Source organism: Armigeres subalbatus, chromosome 1 (genome assembly GCF_024139115.2).
Source record: "Armigeres subalbatus isolate Guangzhou_Male chromosome 1, GZ_Asu_2, whole genome shotgun sequence".
NCBI lineage: Eukaryota > Metazoa > Arthropoda > Insecta > Diptera > Culicidae > Armigeres > Armigeres subalbatus.
The window spans coordinates 313,015,217-313,038,956 of record NC_085139.1 but is presented as its reverse complement, the minus strand read 5'-3'; the positions used below and the strand labels follow the sequence as shown (position 1 = coordinate 313,038,956).

At 45.2% G+C, this 23,740-nt stretch overlaps 1 protein-coding gene across 1 annotated transcript; it reads right to left on the bottom strand.

Moving 5' to 3' along the window:
- Window positions 1–7,415: 7,415 nt before the first annotated feature.
- On the bottom strand, window positions 7,416–9,575 carry LOC134207569 (uncharacterized protein K02A2.6-like). Its single transcript, XM_062683277.1, has one exon. The coding sequence runs from the start codon at window positions 9,573–9,575 to the stop codon at window positions 7,416–7,418; it is 2,160 nt and encodes a 719-aa protein (XP_062539261.1).
- Window positions 9,576–23,740: the final 14,165 nt, after the last annotated feature.

Here is a 23,740-nt window from a genome sequence, read left to right as displayed (position 1 = left end):
CTGCCGAAGCAGACCACACGCTACCCTGCCGAAGCAGGGACACTCCCCATGCACCACATGTGCACACCTGTAGGTGTGTGGGTACAACCCCCTGCTACCCTGCCGCCGAAGCAGCTTCTCCAAAGACCATTCGCTCCATGTGACCCTTTTTCGGGTGCTCACTCTAACACTCCACTGCAATGCCTCGAGGTGTCGATGGGTACCTCGACTCCTACCTCAGCATGTGCAGTCCATACTCAGACTTCTGCTGCGCTTCGAGGTGACAATAGCGGGGACGCGCTATGACACTCCTGCCTCAGCACAACCAGATCACTCACTCCCTGCCGAAGCAGCTCACGCGCTACCCTACCGGAGTAGGGACACTCCCCATGCCAATTGGCACTCCCTGGGCTTGTGCTTTTGAAGCGGCACACAATCGCTTTGATAGAGTCTGATTACGGGCACTTGTGGTTTTTTGGGAGGGATTTTAGCAGAGCCCACTGCTAAATCCCACCACGCCCTAGGCAGTTCTCCCTGACTCACAGACAGCTGGGGAGGGGTCGTCAAGCCCTTAGACATGGTCCAGGGGCTTGACGACCCCTGGAAACGGTTTAGCGGATCGGGTATGTAGTCCTGCCCAGTGGTGCGAATTCTCAGTCTCAGTGACTGAAATTTGTTGGATATTGATACCATTTCCTCTTCACACTCACTTCCAAGCAGTGAAAACTGAAAATGATTAGCAGCAACAATCACAGATAAAGTAAACAAAAGACCTCTCTTCTCATTGCACACGCAGCCCGCCGTGACAGTCCATTCAGTTCACTCGCTGCTGCGTGAATGCGACGGCCCTATATAAATGCATGGGTGAATACTATCACTTGCAAGACAATGACAGGAAATTTGTGCTGAATGATCATCAGCTTCAGCCCGCTGTTGGCAAACCGAGCTTACTAAGCTACTCTTGCTTTGCCTTGCTGACTGAAAGACACCGTCATAGGCAAAGAGGAGCAGAGAAAAATACAAAACAAAAGAATCACACTCAACAGGCATTGTTGATAAATTGCACCACTGAAGACAGCAGCATCACTTTCATCTGTTACCACAGATATTTTGCCACGGGAGGTTTTGGGTTTGTGTGGCAGGTTATAATAGAAGGAATCGTTTTGGTAGAACGCGAAACACAGAAAGAACTAAGATAGAAATACTAAGTAGGAAAGGGACGAGCCTGGAATTAAACCCACGACCTCCTGCTTATAAGGCAGAAACGGTAGCCACTAGACCACTGAGCTCGTCTCCTACAAAAAACATACGAATTTCCAAGAAAAATTCATCCGAGATTCAAACCAAAATTCATCCGAATTTCCAACAAAAAATCATCCGAATTACCAACAAAAATTCATCTGAAGTTCCAACGGAAATGCAACCGAATTTTCAATGGAAACTTACCAGAATTTTCAACGAAATTCATGCGAATTATCAACAGAAACTCATCCGAAATAAGAAACAGAAATTTCAACGTAAACTGCGAAATTCCATCAAAAATTCATTTGAAATTCCAACAAAAATTTATTTGCATTTCCATTAGAAATTCATTAGAATTTCCAACAAAACAATCATCCGAACTTCCAACAAAATTTCATCTGAATTGTCAACAAAAGTTCATCCGAAAATCCAAAATAAATCATTCGCCTTCCCAACAATAACTCATTTTAATTTCCTACAAAAAATCATTAAAATTTCCAAAAAAAAATCAACCGTATTTTCAACAAAAAAATAATTCAATTCTTAACGGAAATTCATCCGAAGTTCCAACGAAAATTCAACCACATTTTTAATGGAAACTAAGCCGAAATTTCAACGGAAATTCATGCGAAATATATCATAGCATAGCATATGTGATTGTACAAATCGTGGGTGGCTATACAATGCTCAATTGAGCAATCTACTGTATATTGTCGCAAATTGGTACTTGGGATTAGTACCTTTTCCAATACAGTAGCAGTTGTATACCTGGCCACGTCCTTACAATCACGGAAGGAATGTTAGTTCAACATCTACTAGTGAAGATGCAGGGAACCCATACTACCTTCATAGATGTCTCAGGAAGGAAAATAATTGTTGATGGGTAGGGTGAATAATAGGGAGGTCTATTCGACAATAAAGAGCGTTTGTCAATAACAGTATATGCTGAAAAATTATATAGATATATTCATCAATTTACTGGATCTTACAAATGTTTCACATCATGTACAAAACACGTTCAACCGCACACTTATTCACCGAACATTATAAACAGAACCAAAAATTCGGATTTTACGAATAATCTAAATCCTACTTGACACATGTCCGATCACGCACCAATTGTTTACTCACTCGGCCGCGGAAACGGAAATTCTTCCGAAAATTCAACTGATGCTATTCGTATAGGAAAAGAAGTTTAATTTTGATACACATAGATAAGTTTGCCATTTTAAGGTGTTTTATGAGATATTGCGAAAAAAAATTTGGCGGCCGGTGGGACTTGAACCCACACTATTTCATTAAGTTCATGGACGTATTACCAATTATACAACAGCTGCCCTTGCGAGAAGTTGTTCCAAAACCAGTTAATAACGATGGGATAACAGTCAATTCTTCGTGTCCATCGAATCTGCTTTGGCAACATTTCATTTCTCTTCTTTCTACCCAACTATGTGTATCAGAATTGAACAACAGTCGGCTGCGTTTGAATCGCAAACATGTGTCGTATTGAGGCGGGTTTGCTTCTGCAACGACAATAGAGGCTCGCTTGCAGCTGTTGCATAATTGGTAATACGTCCGCGTACTTAATGGAATAGTGTGGGTTCAAGTCCCACCGGCAGCCGAATCTTTTTTCGCAATATCTCAGAAAAGCACCTTAAAATGGCAAACTTAGCTATGTGTATCAAAATTAAACTTTTTTTCCTATACGAATAGCCTCAGTTGAATTATCGGATGAATTTCCGTTAGGAATCCGCATTATACTCTGTTGGAAATTCGAATCAATCTTTGTTGAAAAAACGAATGAATTTCTGTTGAAATTTCGTTGGAAATTCGGATGAACTTCCGTTGAAAATTCGGATGGTTTTTGTAGGAAATTCGGATATTTTTTCGTTAGAGATGCGGATGAATTTTCATAGGAAAAACGAACGAATTTTTGTTGGAAATTCGGATGAATTCCCGTTGGAAATTTAAACCGGAAACCGGAAACCGGAATTCGTCCGAAAGCGAAAGAAGAAAATCATCCTGATTTTCAACAGAATTTATCCGAAAACGGAAATAGAAATTCATCCGAATCTTTAACGGAAATTAATCCAAATATGTAACGTCCATTATGTAAATTAGTTCAAGTTTCCAGAGTAATTCATATAAATTTCCAAAGATAATTCTTCCGAATCTACAACGGAAATTCCTCCGATTTTCTAACGGTGATTCATCTATATCTATTCCTTCATCTAGTGCGACTCTAATTGATGGAATGAACTTCTTAAACTTGACCCAAGAAAACTGGCATCGTAATCAGCATGATCGTATTTTGGATCTAGTCTTCTGCTCGAACAGTTTTAAGCCCAACATCAACACGGCAGCCGTTCCACTATTGCCTTTCGACTCCGTTAGAAATGATCTTTCCTATTCAACGTACTTTCCGCTCTGACGACATCCATCCTGTGGATTACGAACCGATTCCCGATTGCAATAAGATCGATTATGACGCGTTATCTGATTATATCCGTACCTTTGATTGGGGCTACCTGAATGATTGCCAAGATGTCAATGATATGGCGAACAGTTTCTGTAATATCGTTCAACAATGGCTACAACTAAACGTACCTCCAAAACGTCGTCCACTTTCGCCCGTCTGGAGTACACCTTTTCTTCGGAACCTAAAACGTGTTAAAAATGCCAGTCAACGGAAGCATCGTGCAAAACAGTCTGCTGAGAGCAAAATCAACTTCCAGCGCGCATACCAGTAATGCATACCGTCATTTGAATTCAACTCTGTATAAGGCACATGTTATGAAGATACAAACCAGTCTTAGGCGTAATCCGAAATATTTTTGGAAATTTGTCAATAGCAAAAGGAAAAATTCGTCCATACCAAGTAATGTGACGTACGATAACGACGAAGCAAATATACCTGTGGAACGATGTGAAATGTTCGCCAAATTCTTTGCATCAATGTTCGAGCCAGTGCAAGCAACAGACGCCGAAGCTGAATCTGCATCATTAAATGTACCTCTGGACCTTCTTAATTTGACAACATTCGTGGTTACTCCTGGAATGATTATCGCTGCTGCCAAAAAGTTGAAAAGCTCCTTCTCCTTTGGTCCTGATGGCATCCCATCTGTTGTGTTCTGCCGTTGTGCAGCTGTTTTTGCTGAGCCGCTTTCCTCCATTTTTAATCGATCACTAAACGACGGCATTTTTCCGGACATTTGTTAACAATCCCATATGTTTCCGGTATACAAAAATGGTGCTTTCGACAAGATCGACCACAACATCATGTTGTCCAAACTATCGCGCCTCGGAGCAACGAGCAAACTCACTTCGTGACTTGGTTCTTACCTAACTGGCAGAACACTCCGTGTGAAAATTGACTCGTGCGTTTCGTCCCCTTCCTGCAACTTATCTGGCGTGCCACAAGGAAGCAACTTGGGACCTCTGCTGTATACACTCTACTTCAACGACGTTGCATCGAAATTGGGTTTGGATTGCAGAATTATCTATGCAGACGACCTGAAAATATATCTAATAGTACGATCAGTTGATGACTGTCATCGTCTGCAAAGTTTGTTGAACGTGTTCATGAACGTGACATTCAACGCCCATTATACGTCGATAATTGCCAAGGCAAACCGCCAGCTGGGTTTCATATCGAAAATGGCGAAGGACTTTACTGATCCACACTGCTTGAAGTCCTTGTACTGTGCGCTGGTGCGACCTATCGTGGAAACCGCTTCTATTGTCTGGACTCCGAATGACGTTGTATGGAACTTGAGAATTGAACGTGTCCAACGGAGGTTTATTCGAATGGCCCTGCTTCATTTACCATGGCGTGATCCACTTAATCTTTCTCCATATCCTGGTCGGTGCAAATTGCTCAATATGGACACCCTCGAAAAAAGGCGAAAGCTGCAGCAAGCGACATTCGTGGCTAGATTACTGTGCGGAGAAATCGACTCTCCTCGGTTGCTCTGGCTACTGGATATTCGTGCCATTCAACGACCTCTTCGACAACTGTTGTATATTGGGCGGATGGGAATGACGAAATAAACATCGAGAACACGCGGATGCGAATATAATTAACTTTTTATTGTTTTCTCTGTGATGCTCTCACTCCGGTGTATGCAACGGAAATCAAAGTTCGTTTATGTTGGCAGGAGTGGGTAGGCTCGTGCCGTTGACAGCGTAAGTGCTGCCAGAACTGCTGCTAGGATATAACAGCTCTTCCCCGCGAAATAAGCTCCTTTCTAGTCTGTTACAAGTCGAGTCTGCGCGGTGGTTTGATCGTTCGCTGCGATCGTCGCAATGGAATGAAGGAACGCCCGATGAAGGAACGGAAACAGTCGGATTAGAAGGAAGGGATAAGTCCGCGGAAGTATTGATGTTTTCTTCCGTTGTCGAAGTCGGGGGCATATTTGAAGTTACTGCGATAGCGTTGTCGTAGAAAAATTGACAACCGATCTCTTCGCCGCGTGAAGAAGTCACGTTTGTTGGGGAACCCGTTAACCCTGCACCAACGCTACGCAGTTGGTCTATATGGCGCTTCCAGACCCGTCCATCCTTAAGTTGTACCATGTAATGTAACTTACCAAGACGTTCTTTAACAAACCCGAATTCCCATTTGTTTTCGTGGACGTAGTCTCGAATCGCCACTTTGGCACCCACCGTTAGTTCTCTAACTTTAGACTGAACTTCGCTTCTGTTCGGATCGATTGAAGGAATCATTAGATCTAGCCGTGAGCGGATCTGGCGACCAAAAACTAACATAGACGGAGAATAGCCAGTAGCCGGGTGAATCATTTTGCGATACGCTAAGAGAATATTGCAAATTTCGCTTTGTACTTCGGAACGATTGCAATTTAAAGATTTCAATTTCAATTTCATTGTCTGTATGAACCTCTCGGCCTGGCCGTTTGTGGCAGGATGATACGGAGCGCTGAATTTGTGGACAATACCGTTTAGTTCCAAAAATGTGGCGAAGTCAGCTGAGGTGAACTGAGGCCCATTGTCACTCACAAAAACTGACGGTAGACCATAAGTACTGAAGAATTCTCTGCATTTGTGGATTGTAGTTTCGGTTGTCATGTTTTTGACTACATATACCATAGGCCACTTTGAAAACGCATCAATGAGTATCAGATAGTAAAAACCCATGAAAGGGCCAGCGTAGTCCGCATGGATACGCTGAAATGGTTCACTGGGCGTTTCCCAACAGTGGAAAGAAACCTTCGGTGGATTAGCCTTAACAGCCTGACAAGAAGTCAGTCTAATTAGACCTTCTATATCCTTATCTATTCCTTCCCACCAGCAGTAACTACGAGCGAGTGATTTGATCCTGGACATACCGAAATGCGTTGAATGAAGTTCGTGAAGAACCTTCATTCTCAACGAAGGTGGTATATATACACGACAACCACGCATTATGCAATCTTTCTGTAAACTGAACTGCTCTTGATCTACACCGAATCTAAATTTACCGTCAACTGCTTTACCTGTTCTAAGAGCTCGTAGTAATTCGCGAACACTGTCGTCTGACAGAGTGGCTGTGCTCAACTCATCTACTGTAAGTGGTAGCGTGTGTATAGCATTAATCTCAACAGCATCTGGTTCCTCGATTTCTGACTCGGAGTCAGTGAACGATATTGGTAAGCGAGACATGGCATCCGCATTGAAATGATCTGAAGATCGACGATGACGGATTTTATAGTCGAAAGCTTGCAAAAATGCGGCATAATGCTGCATCCGCATCGCAGACATTGTAGGAAGACCTTTGGATTCCGAGAATATCTGGCTGATAGGTTTGTTACCAGTAATAAGAGTAAACTAGTATTGGTGGAACTTGCGAATACCAAAAATGATCGAATATGCCTCTTTGTCTATCTGGGAATACTTCTGCTGCGTTCTAGATAAAGTCTGTGAAGCGTACTGTAATGGCCGCTCAGTTCCATCAGGGTACTGATGACTGAGTACCGCGCCTACACCGTAAGGTGAGGCATCAGTAGCTAAAATCACCGGAAGCGACGGATCGTAGTGGACTAGGAACCTGTCTGACTGCATTTCCTTTTTAACCAATGCAAATGATTTCTCGCACTCCTGGTTCCAGACAAAAGGAACCTCGTTCTTTAGTAAGTTATTAAGTGGGTAAAGAATCGTACTTAGGTTGGGGAAAAAACGACCGTAGTAAGTGATAAGTCCTACGAAGGATCGAACTTGATCCTTGTTTTAGGAACCGGCATGTTCTGAATGGCGTCGATCTTATAGCGAAGCTTGTGTATCCCAGCTTTATCTACCATGTAACCGCAATAATCGATACGATTCGAGAAAAATTCGCACTTCTCCCTATTAACGCGTAGATTGTATTTACTTAGCCTTCTGAATACTTCTTCTAGTCTACGCAAGTGCGTTTGATTATCAGGACCGGTAACGCGAATGTCGTCGATGAAGACGGTAACCCCAAGGATACCCTGAAGTATTTCCTCCATTAACCGCTGAAAAATAGCTGGGGCGGAAGCGACACCGTACATGAGCCTCGTAGGACAGAACAGGCCTCTATGAGTGCTCAACGTCAGCAAATCCCTGTCCTCTGGGCGAACCTTCAGTTGCAAATAAGCCTGAGACAAGACTAACTTAGAGAACGTCTCTCCTCCTGCAACGGTAGCAAACAGTTCTTCAGCAGTGGGAAACGGATGGTCATCGACAAGCAGATGCGGGTTCAAAGTGATTTTATAATCTCCGCACAACCGTACTCTACCCCCAGACTTTTTTACTGGAACGACAGGAGTGGCCCACTCCGCATGCTTCACCCTTTCCCAGATGCCCTCACTGACAAACGCGTCGATCTCCTTATCGACTGCGTCGCGCACTGCAAACGGTACTGCTCTGGCCTTCACGTAAACTGGCCTTGAATCTTTTCGAACCGTCAGCGAAGCTTGAATCCCCTCAATTTTACCTACACGTCCTTCGAAAACATATGAAAATTTTTTGAGCAAATCATTTAACGCAGTGGCGGTGGATTGATCATTGTCGCCACAATAGGAAACCGAATGTGTACCGGGTCTAAAAACGCGATTGAAATCCAACTTCAATGCGAGCAACCAATCGCGGCCCAGCAAGGGGTGCCTGCTGGATTCCGCAATGTGCAGGGGCAACGTAAGCTCCTCACCATTTGCAACAACTTTAACCATAATCTTACCGAGTACACCGATATCATTATCGCAGTAGCTTACTAGCCGTGTAGTTGTAGGAAGGATTTCCAAGTCGTAAAAGTATTGTCGTTTGTCTCGTACATTAATAAGGGATACAGGAGAGCCGGTGTCAACTTCGAATGTTAACTCTTTGTGATTGATCGTCAAATCCAAAAGAAACTTACCAGCAAGACCTCGAACCGCATGTAGATGGAATACGTCCTTAATAACGCAAGGTTCTTCCAAGTGGTGTGCGCCATCGGTGCCCCTCTTCTCCTTGAGCTTAGACTGGCACACCTTCTCCAGATGCCCCTTCTTCTTGCAGTGGTTGCAGACAGTGGCCTTGTGCTTGCATTTGTCCGCGAAATGTTCAGCATCTCCGCAGCGGTAACAGTGCTTCTTCTGTCCGTCTCGTTTGCCGGTCTGGATGGAACTTCTATTCGAACTAATTTGACTAGCCGGCTGGAACGCATTCTTCTTTCTCGCTTTCTTGGATCCATGTTCTATGTGCTGCACCTCGTTCTTTGATCGGGATCCATGCATCTCGTCGGTTCCACGATGAGACATTTCCATGCCAAACGCAATTTCTTTCGCCTTCGCCAGGGTTAAGTTGCGAACTTCCAGTAACCGCAACTGTATCACACGATTCCGGATGCCAAAGACGAATTGGTTCCTCAGGGCTTTGTCCAGATGATCTTCGAAGTTGCACGTTTGAGCGAGCTTCTCCAAATCCATCAAATAGTCACTCAAAGACTCGTGATCTAGTTGCTTGCGACTGGCGAACTTGAAATTTTCCAGAATTTCTAGAGGATCCGGGCTGAAATGATCCTTCAGAAGTGTTACGATTTCGCCGTAGGTTTTGGTGTGTGGTGCGGCCCTTTTCAGCTTATTACAAAGTACGTCGTATGTGGCACCGCCCATGTAGTGGAGTAGGTAATCGCGTCTGTCGGTTGCCTGAACATGGTAAATCCGAAAAGAAATTTCCAGCCTCTCCAACCATCGGTCGAATTTCAATGTAGCAGGGTTGAATGGCTCAAACGAAAACGTAGCCGGCATGGTAGCAACGCCACCGACGGGATGACTCGTTGAACTACCGACAGGAAGACCAGTTGTACCACCGGTTGGAAGGCCCGTAGCACCGCCGGCCGCAGCAGCAGATGGATTCGCCATGATGCAGAAAAAAGTCGGCCGAAAACCGTACAGACACCAAAATAATCCGAAAACCACTTACGAATTAAACGCAGCTTCACCGAATTACGCGCAGTTTCAAACTTCTCGTCGCCAAATTGTTGTATATTGGGCGGATGGGAATGACGAAATAAACATCGAGAACACGCGGATGCGAATATAATTAACTTCTTATTGTTTTCTCTGTGATGCTCTCACTCCGGTGTATGCAACGGAAATCAAAGTTCGTTTATGTTGGCAGGAGTGGGTAGGCTCGTGCCGTTGACAGCGTAAGGGGCCGTCCAGAAACCACGTGGTCATATATGGGGGGAGGGGGGGGGGTTTGGAAAATGACCACGATAAGCCACATGGGGGGAGGGGGGTGTTGATCTCGAACCACGTGGTTTTTTTACACGGAAAACTTTTAGTGAATAACAATAGCGGTGTAAAAAATACAAATCATTTAAATTTAATGATTTAATCATTAAACGAAAAGCGCATCTTAGGGCCGATGCCCACGTAGCGTCTTTTCAACTCAGCGTTAAAAAGACGTAGGTGTGCATCGAGAAAAATCGATAACGCTGCGTCGGTCGCAACGCCGATGCATATCTGCATTATTTGACCATCTTAGCCTAAGATCCTATATCCATACAAAAATAAACGAAAAAACAGGTTGCGATTCAGTCTCAATTTCCACAAAAAAAATTTGGAAAGAAAAAATGGAAAAATATTTTTTTTTAATTCCGCCGCAGATGGTTTTTGGCATCACGCCGCCGACACTTTTGCATCAGCGGACTGCAGCTACAATTTTGAAAATGTTCATGTTTTTACAATAATCCAAGAAAAAACTTAAGAAGAAAAATTCAAAAGAATTTCTTGTGGATATTCAGGAAAAATCAAGTAAAGAAATTTCCTTTAAAAACTTTGACATTACTTCATACAATCCTGATAAAGTGCTAGCATTCAGAATTTTTTTGAACAATTCTCTCTGAAAAAATTTGCTTGGAAATTTTGCTACAAATTGATAATGAAAAAAAAAACAATACATCTCCAGTGTAATTTCCGAGAAAATTTCCTTAAAACTCCGAAAAAAAATCCATGTGAATTCTGTCTGAAAGTTCAAAACAGTCCCGTGCGAAATACATATAATTTTCGGTGGAAAAACATTCTAATGAGTTTCTTCGACAAGTTCTTCCGAATCTTCACCAGAAATTCTTCTTCATTTCCAAAAGAAGTTTTTCGAACATTTTAAGGAGTGCACTTCAAAATGTTCAGTCTCCAGTTAGCCTTGCGAGCAAAGGGGTAGGATTGCCAATCCGGAGATGACGAGTACGATTCTCGTTCCTGTCTAAGATGTTTTCGGGTGGGAAACATTCTCGACACCTTAGGTATAGTGTATCCATCGTATTTGCTACACAAGATATATAATCGTGCAATTGCTGGCATATAAAAGCTTTCAATTTATAACTGAGGAAATGCTAATAGAATATACTAAGTTGAAAAGCAGACCAACTTCCATTTGGAATATGGAGCCAATGCCACATGAAACACTTTGATATTTCCGTTGATTTTTTTTTTTAATTTTGGAATTTTGAAATGAAAATTTTTCGGAATACTTTTTTACGTTCTTTGTGAATTCTATCACATTTTTTTTTAAATTTTAAAAGTTTTTTTTTATCCGAGGCATTATTTAGAATTTCCACGGAAGAGTCTATGGATTATCTTCTAAAAATTCTTTGGATTTTCAAAGAATAAATCTTTAGAATTCTCAAGGTTCATGTTTTTTGAATTTGAACCAGAAATCATTTAAAAATTTCATCGAGAATTCATTCTTCTTCGGGATGTCATTTTGATTTCTTTGTAGGTTCAGCTAAACATTGCTTTAAATCTTTGCCATGCAAAGATGCACAGGAAATGATTTAGAAAGTTTAAGGAATTTTCACATCAGAAAATCTTTAAAATTTTGATTTAATTTTTTAAGGAATTCCTACTGGAAATGCTTCAAAAGTACAACCTTTACAAGTACTACAAAAGTACAATTTAATTTCTCGAAATTTTTATAAGATATTCGCGAGTCCACATTTTTTTGTATCCTCCTGATGCATTGGAGGTGTGCGAGTTCTAGATATCCTAATATGTACCTGATACACATTACAACATGATAACATCATCAAAATTTTCGAATTCCTGAAAATTTATAATTTCCATGCTGGGTTTAGTTTGATTTTGAATCAGTTGAAATTGTCCATCTACAAAATTGATTGGATTAACCATATGTTTTAGTTACAAAAGGTTTTTTTTAATTTTTGTACTTGAAAAAAACCACGTGGTCATAGGGGGGGAGGGGGGGGTCTGTCAAATGACCACGATAAGCCACATGGGGGGAGGGGGGGTTGAAAATCTTCAAAAATATGACCACGTGGTTTCTGGATGGCCCCTAAGTGCTGCCAGAACTGCTGCTAGGATATAACAACAACGATCACTACTGCAGGATCGATTTCATCGTACGTTCTTTGGGCACAACGAACCAGTCTCTGCAATGATCAAGACATTTACAATGGTTGAGGAGCTTTTTGACTTTTGCGAAGCACCCGAACGTTTTAAAACTAAGGTGAAGAGGTCACTATTATTGTAACCGTTAGTTTTAGTTTCATTCATTAAGGCTAAGCTGTCAGATGAATTATAATTAATTAGGGGGAATGACGGCTTTGGCAGGTTTTGTTCTATTATTGGCAGGGAGGTTTTTTATGACTGACTATGCTAAAATTTGGCCTAAACATTCTTTGCATGTCAAAGAATATTGTGGCCAAATTTCATAAAATTTGATCGACAAAAACCCCCCTGACAATAATAGAACAAAACCTGCCAAAGCCGTCTTTCCCCCTAAATAAATAAATTTTTTTTTCTGTCTTTATTAAGGAGACTTTCAGCCCGAGGCTGGCTCGTCTCCGCAATAAATAAATAAATAAATAAATCTGAATTTCCAACAAAATCATAGTAATTTCCAACGGGAATTCATCTGAAAAGGAAAACAGAAATTTCCCCGAATTTTCAACGAAAATTCATTCGAAATCGGAAACAGAAATTCTTCCAGTGCAGCATATTCGAGAGTGCTGCGTACTAGTGAACAGTATAGTGTTTATAAACAATAGATGTCGGGGAAATAGGCGACATGACGACGGATGAATCCTAATGTGACAAATACTTATGCCGTTATGATTCCAATAAGTTCATTGAATCTGAGCTTTGAATCAACAGTCACTCCCAGGTCGCAGACTGAGTGCACTCTGTTAAGGACAAGCATCACAGAATCCAAAACTAAATTCACTCGCGTTTTCAAGGGCACACCACTCAAAAATGTCAGTAGTGCGATGCTTTAATATTGAGTGGTGTGCCCTTGAAAACGCGAGTGAATTTAGTTTTGGATTCTGTGATGCATGTCCTTAAGTGGAATTGTTCCCATTGTGTGCTGACTGGTGATTCGCAGGGTTTTCCAATCGTGTGAATGAAACAACATTACACTAAGTGTCTTCTAAAGAAGTCCTCTTTTCGTTGACAAGCATACCACCATATTTTCATTTTATCGGTATCAACCTGCAGTGTTGTTTACAGACACAAGTAAGATACGATCAGGGATTGAACTTATCATTTCATTATCATTTAGTATTCAGCAAATAATTCATTCCAGAAACGGAATTCCGAAAAGTGTTGTATGGCGAACTTCTACCGCTATTTCCCCTCTACAACTTTGTCTAAGGGTACATTGCTCTATGTCTTATATTTACAGTGTGAAACGTGATACTAGCGTTGAAATTTTTTGAAATCGGCTCATTCAGGGTTGTGGAACATCTCTTAAAGAGGAGGGGAAAGCTGTCCGTGCCAGCGCCTTTATTACGGTCAAGATTTTCATGGGCGTCGTGTACTTCATCAGGGGAAAACTGCTTGATGGGCAAAGCAATGTCGTGAGTTGTAATGTGTGCGAAGAAGTTGTTACGCAGTGCAGATGACGATTTGGTGTACACCTTTTCAAAAAAGTCAGCAAAAAGGTTGACAGCTTCAGTGTTGGTTCGGGCGATGTTGTCTTCGTAGTTCACACTTGGTGGATGTTCGTTTCTTGACAAAATCCCAGAAGCAAGAAGGGTCATTTTTAACTTTCGATTGAATCTTCGTTAGGTAGTCGTTGTATGAGGAAGAGAGAAGCGACTTGTATGACATTTCCAGTTCACTAGCGATGTCCCTGTCGTGAACGAATTTTAACCGAAATAGCGCCTACGAGATTTCCTGAGATTGTTGCGAAGGTTCCGCAACTCAAAAGTCCACCATGGCTTGTTAAAGTCCGAGTTAGAACTGTGCGTCTTTTTTCGAACATGATCATTGATGATTATGTTATTCTTTTCGTTGAAGATTTGGACCATGTCGTTGAGTGTATTGTTGGCCAGCAGTATGTCCCAGTGTACATCGGCAAATCTTATGTTCACAACGTTGAAGTCCCATGTTTTGAAATCGAATGTGAAGCTAGCATCGCAATCGTCTGGATTGGCGGACTCCAGACCATCAAGAAGTAAAATGTAAGGCACATGGTCGCTATCATCGGGGATGATGGCAGGAGAATATCGAAGTATCCAGAACGAAGCGAAAGCGATATCTAGAAGTATTCCGTTCATGTTGGTGAAATCGTTCATCTGGCGCATGCTAGTGATAAACAAAGTTTCGATAAGGATTCTCTCGGGATCAGTGGATATGTTTGAGGGGACGTATCCGTTAATGTCGTGGTCCAGCTGCCAGTGCAAGTTTGGTAAAATGAAATCCCCAATTGACAAGATAACGTCGGAATTAGAAGATTTCTCGATAATACTTTGTACCGCATCGACGTGGGCAGAATAGAGATCAGGACTAGAGTTAGGCGGAAGGCAATTATGTATAAACAGCGTTTTTTTAACCTGATGCGGATTGCGACTTGTTCAAGGTTGTCGTAGTTCATTAGAGATACTGTGTCGGAATCGAGATTGTTTATGGCAACAATCAACACGCCTCCGCCACGTGAATGTAGGCTTGTTGATTCACTACGATCTTCACGACAAAAAATGTAATCTGAACTAATTTCTGCGTTAGTGATATCGGTATGGAGCCAAGCTTCTGTGAAAATATTCACGTTGTACTCACAACTCCCCATTGAAATTCGTAGACTTTCGATCTTTGCACGTAATCCCCCGACGTTCTGATACTAGAGTGAGAGAGGCTTATGTGCCAAGGATCTGACTGGCACTGGCGGCTGCTCATTCGTGTCTAACTCGTGTGTACCCTACTAGAAGAGCCTAACAGAAACTGAACACAATATTAACATATTGTGATATGTATAACTTATTTTGATACAATTTTGTTCTTCCTAGTCATTATCTTTCAAATGTTGTAACAGGATTTTATCATAATATGATTTAAAAAATGCTTTACACCGAATAGCCCAACAGTAGGCAATTAAAATAGATGTAGCAAAGTCTTCCAGCCATATAGATATCAAAACGCGTACATGTCAAAAATAATTGTAGAACAAAAAATGTGTAAATAAAGAAGAATTTTACTACTACTACTGATATTATTTGCAAAGGTTGCCTTATTTGTAATGTTGTTAGTTTCATGTTTTCGAAAAATATTCTTGTTCAGACAAAAATAAAAGTTTCTGATTGTTGATCACAATCTGAAGACCTATCACGAACTGTAAAAGCACAGAAACAATACATTTTGTATCTGATTCTGTTATAAATTTCTAACAAAATATGTTATTTTTATGATAAAATTGTAACAAAATTTGATAATTTTTTGTTTCCAGTAGTGTAATTTTTGATAGAAATTTAGATATTTCAACAACATCCTGCACCACGTCTCTAACAAATTTTGTTATAAAAATTTAGAATAACATAATAACATAGGGTAGGGCAGCTGCGAGAGGAAAGATCATCAGAGCAAGCAATGAACTCGAGGGTATTGTACTTGCCTGATCGCACAGACTGGAAGCCCCTTATACCAGACTTAACCACATGACCGGGGCGGCTGTTGGTTGCTGGCCGAATGGTCGCGACTATGGTGGGGGCTCCAGGGCTTCCAAAGTGATTTTCGTTGTGCGTCCCGGATGACGAATCGTTGGTGGATTACAGATGGGAAAAACCGAGTTGGAGATTGTTTCGTGGCTGTTGGGTGAGATGTCATCAGAGCGGTTGTTGTTCTTTAATCGATTGTACTTGTCTGATGATGCAGGCTGGAAGCCCCTCTCATTACACCCAAAGACAGGACCAGGACGGAGGTTGAACGCTGGCTGGAGGGTCACGACTGGGTACGTTGGAACTTCCAATGTGCCTGATGCTGTGCGTCCTAGATATGTTATATCGAAGAATCGTTGTGCATTAAGTTTCTCTGTTGTTCGGCAGGTGTACAGTAGGTTCATTTTTTTGGTTCAGTTCGAACGATCGCACTGTAATTCCTTTCAACCAGTACAAGGCATCGCCGATGACTTTCGAATGGGATTTACACAGGGTGGTTTTGATCGACTTTCCACGGGATAGTTGTTCGTATTTCCCGGGATATCCTTTCAAAATTAGTTTGAATATATCTATATAATATGTCAAGAAATTCATCTGGTTTTTATAGTAAACCGATTTAAATTTCACATAGAATGTCTTGTGGTCTTGCACTAAGGGACAGCTCCAGTATTGCTAGCTCAAATATATTCAATTTCCCAATGCACGATAATTTCAAATCAATCTTACCACCCGTAACTCATCAAGTGGTTCGGATCGAGCAGCTCCTTCCAAGAGTTTATTCTTCGATAAAACACATTGAGTTTCTATTAAAATAGCAATGCAAAAGTAATCTCATTCGAAGCCCCATTTACGTAGCAAAATATATTATTCTAACCAAAACAATGGCAGCTGGGAGCAGCAGCAGCAGCACACATAGGGAGGTGGGGTCTTATTTGAATACATTTTATTTTCGCCCAGGTGGTTGGAACGGGGGAACGACACGAGAACATGGTGGGGAATAACCGGGGGGCAAAATTCAATCAGGCGAGTAAGCCAATACGAAAGTAAGGATTTGTGCTGCTTGAACTTTTGTCGATTTGTAGTGATCCGAGCGAGGAATGGTGATACGAAAGTGGAGCAGTGTTCAATTTTCAGCTCCATCAGCCATGTCAACGAGTTGTGTTTCAGTATGAAATGGGAATGTGCTACTCTCTTTGTAGGTTTCTTCGGGTGAAACTGGAAATGTGATTTTTTTTGTGATATGTGTAACCATTTATGGTACAGATGACAGCAGGATTTGTGTTTTCCTATGTAATCAAGGAATGACATTTGTATTTACCGAAACAATCTATGGGAGCCGAAACATTGATACACAAAGATAGATCTAAGGAAAATGAAGACGAAATGGAAGCCATTCAATATTTTTCCTATTTTCTAATGGTTGTATTGCATTGTTTCAACCGAACCTTCACTCATCCAATCATCTAAACGATTGAATTCCACCCGTTGCCATGCCTGTTTACAGTCCTAAAACTCACTCAACTATGATTGATGTGTAATTCATCTCGTTTGCACCGGAGCAGCTGACCGACCATTCATTGTCGGTAATGGCTGGTTTCACTGACTGCGACGAAATCGCCCTCACCCACCTTTAGTACCGCTGTAAGTGCTCGGTAAGAGAGCAAGTAGCAACCAACCTAATAGCCGCCGTGATTGAACCAGAAGAATCTAGGTGAGGGCGCAATTCGACAGGAAATTGGCATCCATTTCGAAAGGCAATGCGGGTCAATCCATTACCCTCACAAGTGCCACTCCACTCGGGTGCCATTTCTATGGGTTGGGGCAGCATTCCTGTACTCTGTCATTTGGGCGGCCAGCCTGCTCCGGGTGGCTGTCACCATCATTGGCTATGATGGCTATCACTTCTGAACTCGGTCCACTATTGGTACGGCCCTGGCTGGCAGGTGGACTCACAGGCAGACTGATACGATTTCCCGATTTGCATGAGTTCGACGGGTAGATTGGCATACTTTCGTTCTGCACGGTGCGTGGTGGCGGTAAGGTTGACATTGGATGGTGCTACATTGTCATCGTCATCAGCAGCATCAGGAAAGTCATCATGATTAAAGTACAGGCATGAAATAGTGGTTCACTTAATTGCAGCGACGTAGATTCTGATGGCTTGCCACCAATGGGTGAACGATGGGTGTAGCGACTTTGTGATTTTGCTGTAAATACCAGCAATTGACCGTGAGTGAGCGGAACGGGATACCGCGAGCAAATATTGAACGAATGAGTGGGGCATGATTACGCTTCGATTGACTTTCATTATCATGCGAACCGGAAAAAGGCCATCTAAATGTCTATTTTGAGTTCGATTAGACCGTGGACATCAACTGATCAGAATTACCCAATCTGAACCAGCACGGCAGTGGTCGATGTTTAAGGACACTCCTCACGGAATCCAAATTTTAATGTACTCGCGTTTTCAGGAGCACACCACTTGATACAGAATCAACACAACAAAACAAAAATAAATTACCACTTTTAAAAGCGAAAATTGCAATTATAAAAGAATTTTACATAACTAAATGAACATGTTCCACGGAAAAGTACAAACATTCTATGAATAAATAAATATTAGAAATAAACAATTTCAAGAATTTCCACCAAATAAATACGTTTTTCCACAAAACGTTTTAAGAAAAAAGAAATAAAGAGCAAAAAAAAAAATACGAAAAGCAATAAAATTGATAAAATTTTCCATGAACTTTAAACGTTTTTAGGAAAGGGGCCATCTATGGAAAAATGCTCATTTTTTTCCTTTTCAATTTCTTTACGGATGCTCTGTGATTGATTCTAATGAGGTCTTGGAAGAAGGGGCTCCCGACCCCAATAGAAGAGGGGCCCAAGCAGCACAAGTCAGGCAAAATTGGTTGCAGCAACTTGTTTGTAACTAAATCTGGTCACATACGAGTTGCAGTCACCTAAGTCGAACAAGTGTGCTGCTAGGGGGGCTCCCGAGTCCATTCGAAGAGGGGGTTCCAGAGTCCCTTCGAAGAAGGGGCTCCCGAGCCCCTTTGAAGAGAAAGCATCCTTTCAAGAGGCCTGGATGACTCCTCCCTTTGAAGAGGGGGCTTCCGTGTCCCTTCGAAGAGGGGGCTCCGGAGCCCCTTTGAAGAGAAAGCCTCCTTTCAAGAGGCCTGGGAGCCTCCTTTCAAGAGGCCTGGAAGCCTCCTTTCAAGAGGCATGGAAGCCTCCTTTCAAGAGGCCTGGAAGCCTCCTTTCAAGAGGCCTGGAAGCCTCCTTTCAAGAGGCCTGGAAGCCTCCTTTCAAGAGGCCTGGAAGCCTCCTTTCAAGAGGCCTGGAAGCCTCCTTTCAAGAGGCCTGGAAGCCTCCTTTCAAGAGGCCTGGAAGCCTCCTTTCAAGAGGCCTGGAAGCCTCCTTTCAAGAGGCCTGGAAGCCTCCTTTCAAGAGGCCTGGAAGCCTCCTTTCAAGAGGCCTGGAAGCCTCCTTTCAAGAGGCCTGGAAGCCTCCTTTCAAGAGGCCTGGAAGCCTCCTTTCAAGAGGCCTGGAAGCCTCCTTTCAAGAGGCCTGGAAGCCTCCTTTCAAGAGGCCTGGAAGCCTCCTTTCAAGAGGCCTGGAAGCCTCCTTTCAAGAGGCCTGGAAGCCTCCTTTCAAGAGGCCTGGAAGCCTCCTTTCAAGAGGCCTGGAAGCCTCCTTTCAAGAGGCCTGGAAGCCTCCTTTCAAGAGGCCTGGAAGCCTCCTTTCAAGAGGCCTGGAAGCCTCCTTTCAAGAGGCCTGGAAGCCTCCTTTCAAGAGGCCTGGAAGCCTTCTTTCAAGAGGCCTGGAAGCCTCCTTTCAAGAGGCCTGGAAGCCTCCTTTCAAGAGGCCTGGAAGCCTCCTTTCAAGAGGCCTGGAAGCCTCCTTTCAAGAGGCCTGGAAGCCTCCTTTCAAGAGGCCTGGAAGCCTCCTTTCAAGAGGCCTGGAAGCCTCCTTTCAAGAGGCCTGGAAGCCTCCTTTCAAGAGGCCTGGAAGCCTCCTTTCAAGAGGCCTGGAAGCCTCCTTACAAGAGGCCTGGAAGCCTCCTTACAAGAGGCCTGGAAGCCTCCTTTCAAGAGGCCTGGAAGCCTCCTTACAAGAGGCCTGGAAGCCTCCTTTCAAGAGGCCTGGAAGCCTCCTTTCAAGAGGCCTGGAAGCCTCCTTTCAAGAGGCCTGGAAGCCTCCTTTCAAGAGGCCTGGAAGCCTCCTTTCAAGAGGCCTGGAAGCCTCCTTTCAAGAGGCCTGGAAGCCTCCTTTCAAGAGGCCTGGAAGCCTCCTTCAAGAGGCCTGGAAGCCTCCTTTCAAGAGGCCTGGAAGCCTCCTTTCAAGAGGCCTGGAAGCCTCCTTTCAAGAGGCCTGGAAGCCTCCTTTCAAGAGGCCTGGAAGCCTCCTTTCAAGAGGCCTGGAAGCCTCCTTCCAAGAGGCCTGGAAGCCTCCTTTCAAGAGGCCTGGAAGCCTCCTTTCAAGAGGCCTGGAAGCCTCCTTTCAAGAGGCCTGGAAGCCTCCTTTCAAGAGGCCTGGAAGCCTCCTTTCAAGAGGCCTGGAAGCCTCCTTTCAAGAGGCCTGGAAGCCTCCTTCAAGAGGCCTGGAAGCCTCCTTCAAGAGGCCTGGAAGCCTCCTTTCAAGAGGCCTGGAAGCCTCCTTTCAAGAGGCTCAAGCCTCCTTTCAAGAGGCCTGGAAGCCTCCTTTCAAGAGGCTCGGAAGCCTCCTTTCAAGAGTCTCGGAAGCCACCGTTCAAGAGGCCCCGAAGCTCTCCTTCAAGAGGCTCCGAAGCCCCCTTTCAAGAGGGTCTGGAAGCCTCCTTTCAAGAGGCTCTGGAAGCCTCCTTTCAAGAGGCCTGGAAGCCTCCTTTCAAGAGGCTCAAGCCTCCTTTCAAGAGGCTCAGAAGCCTCCTTTCAAGAGGCCTGGAAGCCTCCTTTCAAGAGGCTCAGAAGCCTCCTTCAAGAGGCCTGGAAGCCTCCTTTCAAGAGGCTCAGGAAGCCTCCTTTCAAGAGGCTCAGAAGCCTCCTTTCAAGAGGCTCGAAGCCTCCTTCAAGAGGCTCGGAAGCCTCCTTTCAAGAGGCCTGGAAGCCTCCTTTCAAGAGGCCTGGAAGCCTCCTTTCAAGAGGCTCAGAAGCCTCCTTTCAAGAGGCCTGGAAGCCTCCTTTCAAGAGGCCTGGAAGCCTCCTTTCAAGAGGCCTGGAAGCCTCCTTTCAAGAGGCCTGGAAGCCTCTTTTCAAGAGGCTCGGAAGCCTCCTTTCAAGAGTCCCGGAAGCCTCCTTTCAAAAGGCTCGGAAGCCTCCTTTTAAGACGCTCGGAAGCCTCCTTTCAAGAGGCTCATAAGCCTCCTTTCAAGAGGGCCGGAAGCCTCCTTTCAAGAGGCCCGGAAGCCTCCTTTCAAGAGGCCCGGAAGCCTCCTTTCAAGAGGCCAGGAAGCCTCCTTTCAAGAGGCCCGGAAGCCTCCTTTCAAGAGGCCCGGAAGCCTCCTTTCAAGAGGCCCGGAAGCCTCCTTTCAAGAGGCCCGGAAGCCTCCTTTCAAGAGGCCCGGAAGCCTCCTTTCAAGAGGCCCGGAAGCCTCCTTTCAAGAGGCCCGGAAGCCTCCTTTCAAGAGGCCCGGAAGCCTCCTTTCAAGAGGCCCGGAAGCCTCCTTTCAAGAGGCCCGGAAGCCTCCTTTCAAGAGGCCCGGAAGCCTCCTTTCAAGAGGCCTGGAAGCCTCCTTTCAAGAGGCCAGGAAGCCTCCTTTCAAGAGGCCCGGAAGCCTCCTTTCAAGAGGCCCAGAAGCCTCCTTTCAAGAGGCCCGGAAGCCTCCTTTCAAGAGGCCAGGAAGCCTCCTTTCAAGAGGCCCGGAAGCCTCCTTTCAAGAGGCCCGGAAGCCTCCTTTCAAGAGGCCCGGAAGCCTCCTTTCAAGAGGCCCGGAAGCCTCCTTTCCAGTTTCCAGGCAGCCTCCTTTCCAGAGATGCGGCCCGGAAGCCTCCTTTCAAGAGGCTCGGAAGCCTCTTCAAGAGGCCAGGAAGCCTCCTTTCAAGAGGCCCGGAAGCCTCCTTTCAAGAGGCCCGGAAGCCTCCTTTCAAGAGGCCCGGAAGCCTCCTTTCAAGAGGCCTGAAGCCTCCTTTCAAGAGGCCCGAAGCCTCCTTTCAAGAGGCCCGGAAGCCTCCTTTCAAGAGGCCCGGAAGCCTCCTTTCAAGAGGCCCGGAAGCCTCCTTTCAAGAGGCCCGGAAGCCTCCTTTCAAGAGGCCCGGAAGCCTCCTTTCAAGAGGCCCGGAAGCCTCCTTTCAAGAGGCCCGGAAGCCTCCTTTCAAGAGGCCAGGAAGCCTCCTTTCAAGAGGCCCGGAAGCCTCCTTTCAAGAGGCCCGGAAGCCTCCTTTCAAGAGGCCCGGAAGCCTCCTTTCAAGAGGCCCGGAAGCCTCCTTTCAAGAGGCCCGGAAGCCTCCTTTCAAGAGGCCCGGAAGCCTCCTTTCAAGAGGCCCGGAAGCCTCCTTTCAAGAGGCTCGGAAGCCTCCTTTCAAGAGGCTCGGAAGCCTCCTTTCAAGAGGCTTGGAAGCCTCCTTTCAAGAGGCTTGGAAGCCTCCTTTCAAGAGGCTCGGAAGCCTCCTTTCAAGAGGCCTGGAAGCCTCCTTTCAAGAGGCTCGGAAGCCTCCTTTCAAGAGGCCCTCAAGAAACCTCCTTTCAAGAGGCTCGGAAGCCTCCTTTCAAGAGGCTCGGAAGCCTCCTTTCAAGAGGCCCAGAAGCCTTCTTTCAAGAGGCCCGGAAGCCTCCTTTCAAGAGTCCCGGAAGCCTCCTTTCAAGAGGCCCGGAAGCCTCCTTTCAAGAGGCCCGGAAGCCTCCTTCCAAGAGGCCCGGAAGCCTCATTTCAAGAGGCCCGGAAGCCTCCTTTCAAGAGGCCCGGAAGCCTCCTTTCAAGAGGCCCGGAAGCCTCCTTTCAAGAGGCCCGGAAGCCTCCTTTCAAGAGGCCCGGAAGCCTCCTTTCAAGAGGCCTGGAAGCCTCCTTTCAAGAGGCCCGGAAGCCTCCTTTCAAGAGGCCCGGAAGCCTCCTTTCAAGAGGCCCGGAAGCCTCCTTTCAAGAGGCCCGGAAGCCTCCTTTCAAGAGGCCCGGAAGCCTTCTTTCAAGAGGCCCGGAAGCCTCCTTTCAAGAGGACTGGAAGCCTCCTTTCAAGAGGCCCGGAAGCCTCCTTTCAAGAGGCCCGGAAGCCTCCTTTCAAGAAGCCCGGAAGCCTCCTTCCAAGAGGCCCGGAAGCCTCCTTTCAAGAGGCCCGGAAGCCTCCTTTCAAGAGGCCCGGAAGCCTCCTTTCAAGAGGCCCGGAAGCCTCCTTTCAAGAGGCCCGCAAGCCTCCTTTCAAGAGGCCCGCAAGCCCCCAGTCCTACGCCCCTGAAGCCCCCTTTCCAGAGGCCAGGAAGCCTCCTTTCAAGAGGCCCGGAAGCCTCCTTTCAAGAGGCCCGAAGCCTCCTTTCAAGAGGCCTGGAAGCCTCCTTTCAAGAGGCCAGAAGCCTCCTTTCACGAGGCCCGGAAGCCTCCTTTCAAGAGGCCCGGAAGCCTCCTTTCAAGAGGCCCGGAAGCCTCCTTTCAAGAGGCCCGACACCCCTCTCACGAGGGCCGGAAGCCTCCTTTCAAGAGGCCCGGAAGCCTCCTTTCAAGAGGCCCGGAAGCCTCCTTTCAAGAGGCCCGGAAGCCTCCTTTCAAGAGGCCCGGAAGCCTCCTTTCAAGAGGCCCGGAAGCCTCCTTTCAAGAGGCCCGGAAGCCTCCTTTCAAGAGGCCCGGAAGCCTCCTTTCAAGAGGCCCGGAAGCCTCCTTTCAAAAGGGGCCCAGAAGCCTCCTTTCAAAAGGCCCAGAAGCCTCCTTTCAAGAGGCTCGGAACCCTACTTTCAAGAGCTTCGTTTCAAGAGGCCCGGAAGCCTCCTTTCAAGAGGCCCGGAAGCCTCCTTTCAAGAGGCCCGGAAGCCTCCTTTCAAGAGGCCCGGAAGCCTTCTTTCAAGAGGCCCGGAAGCCTTCTTTCAAGAGACCCAGAAGCCTCCTTTCAAGAGGCTCGGAAGCCTCCTTTCAAGAGGCCTGGAAGTCTCCTTTCAAGAGGCCTGGAAGTCTCCTTTCAAGAGGCTCGGAAGCCTCCTTTCAGCCCCTTTGAATTGGAGACTCCCGAC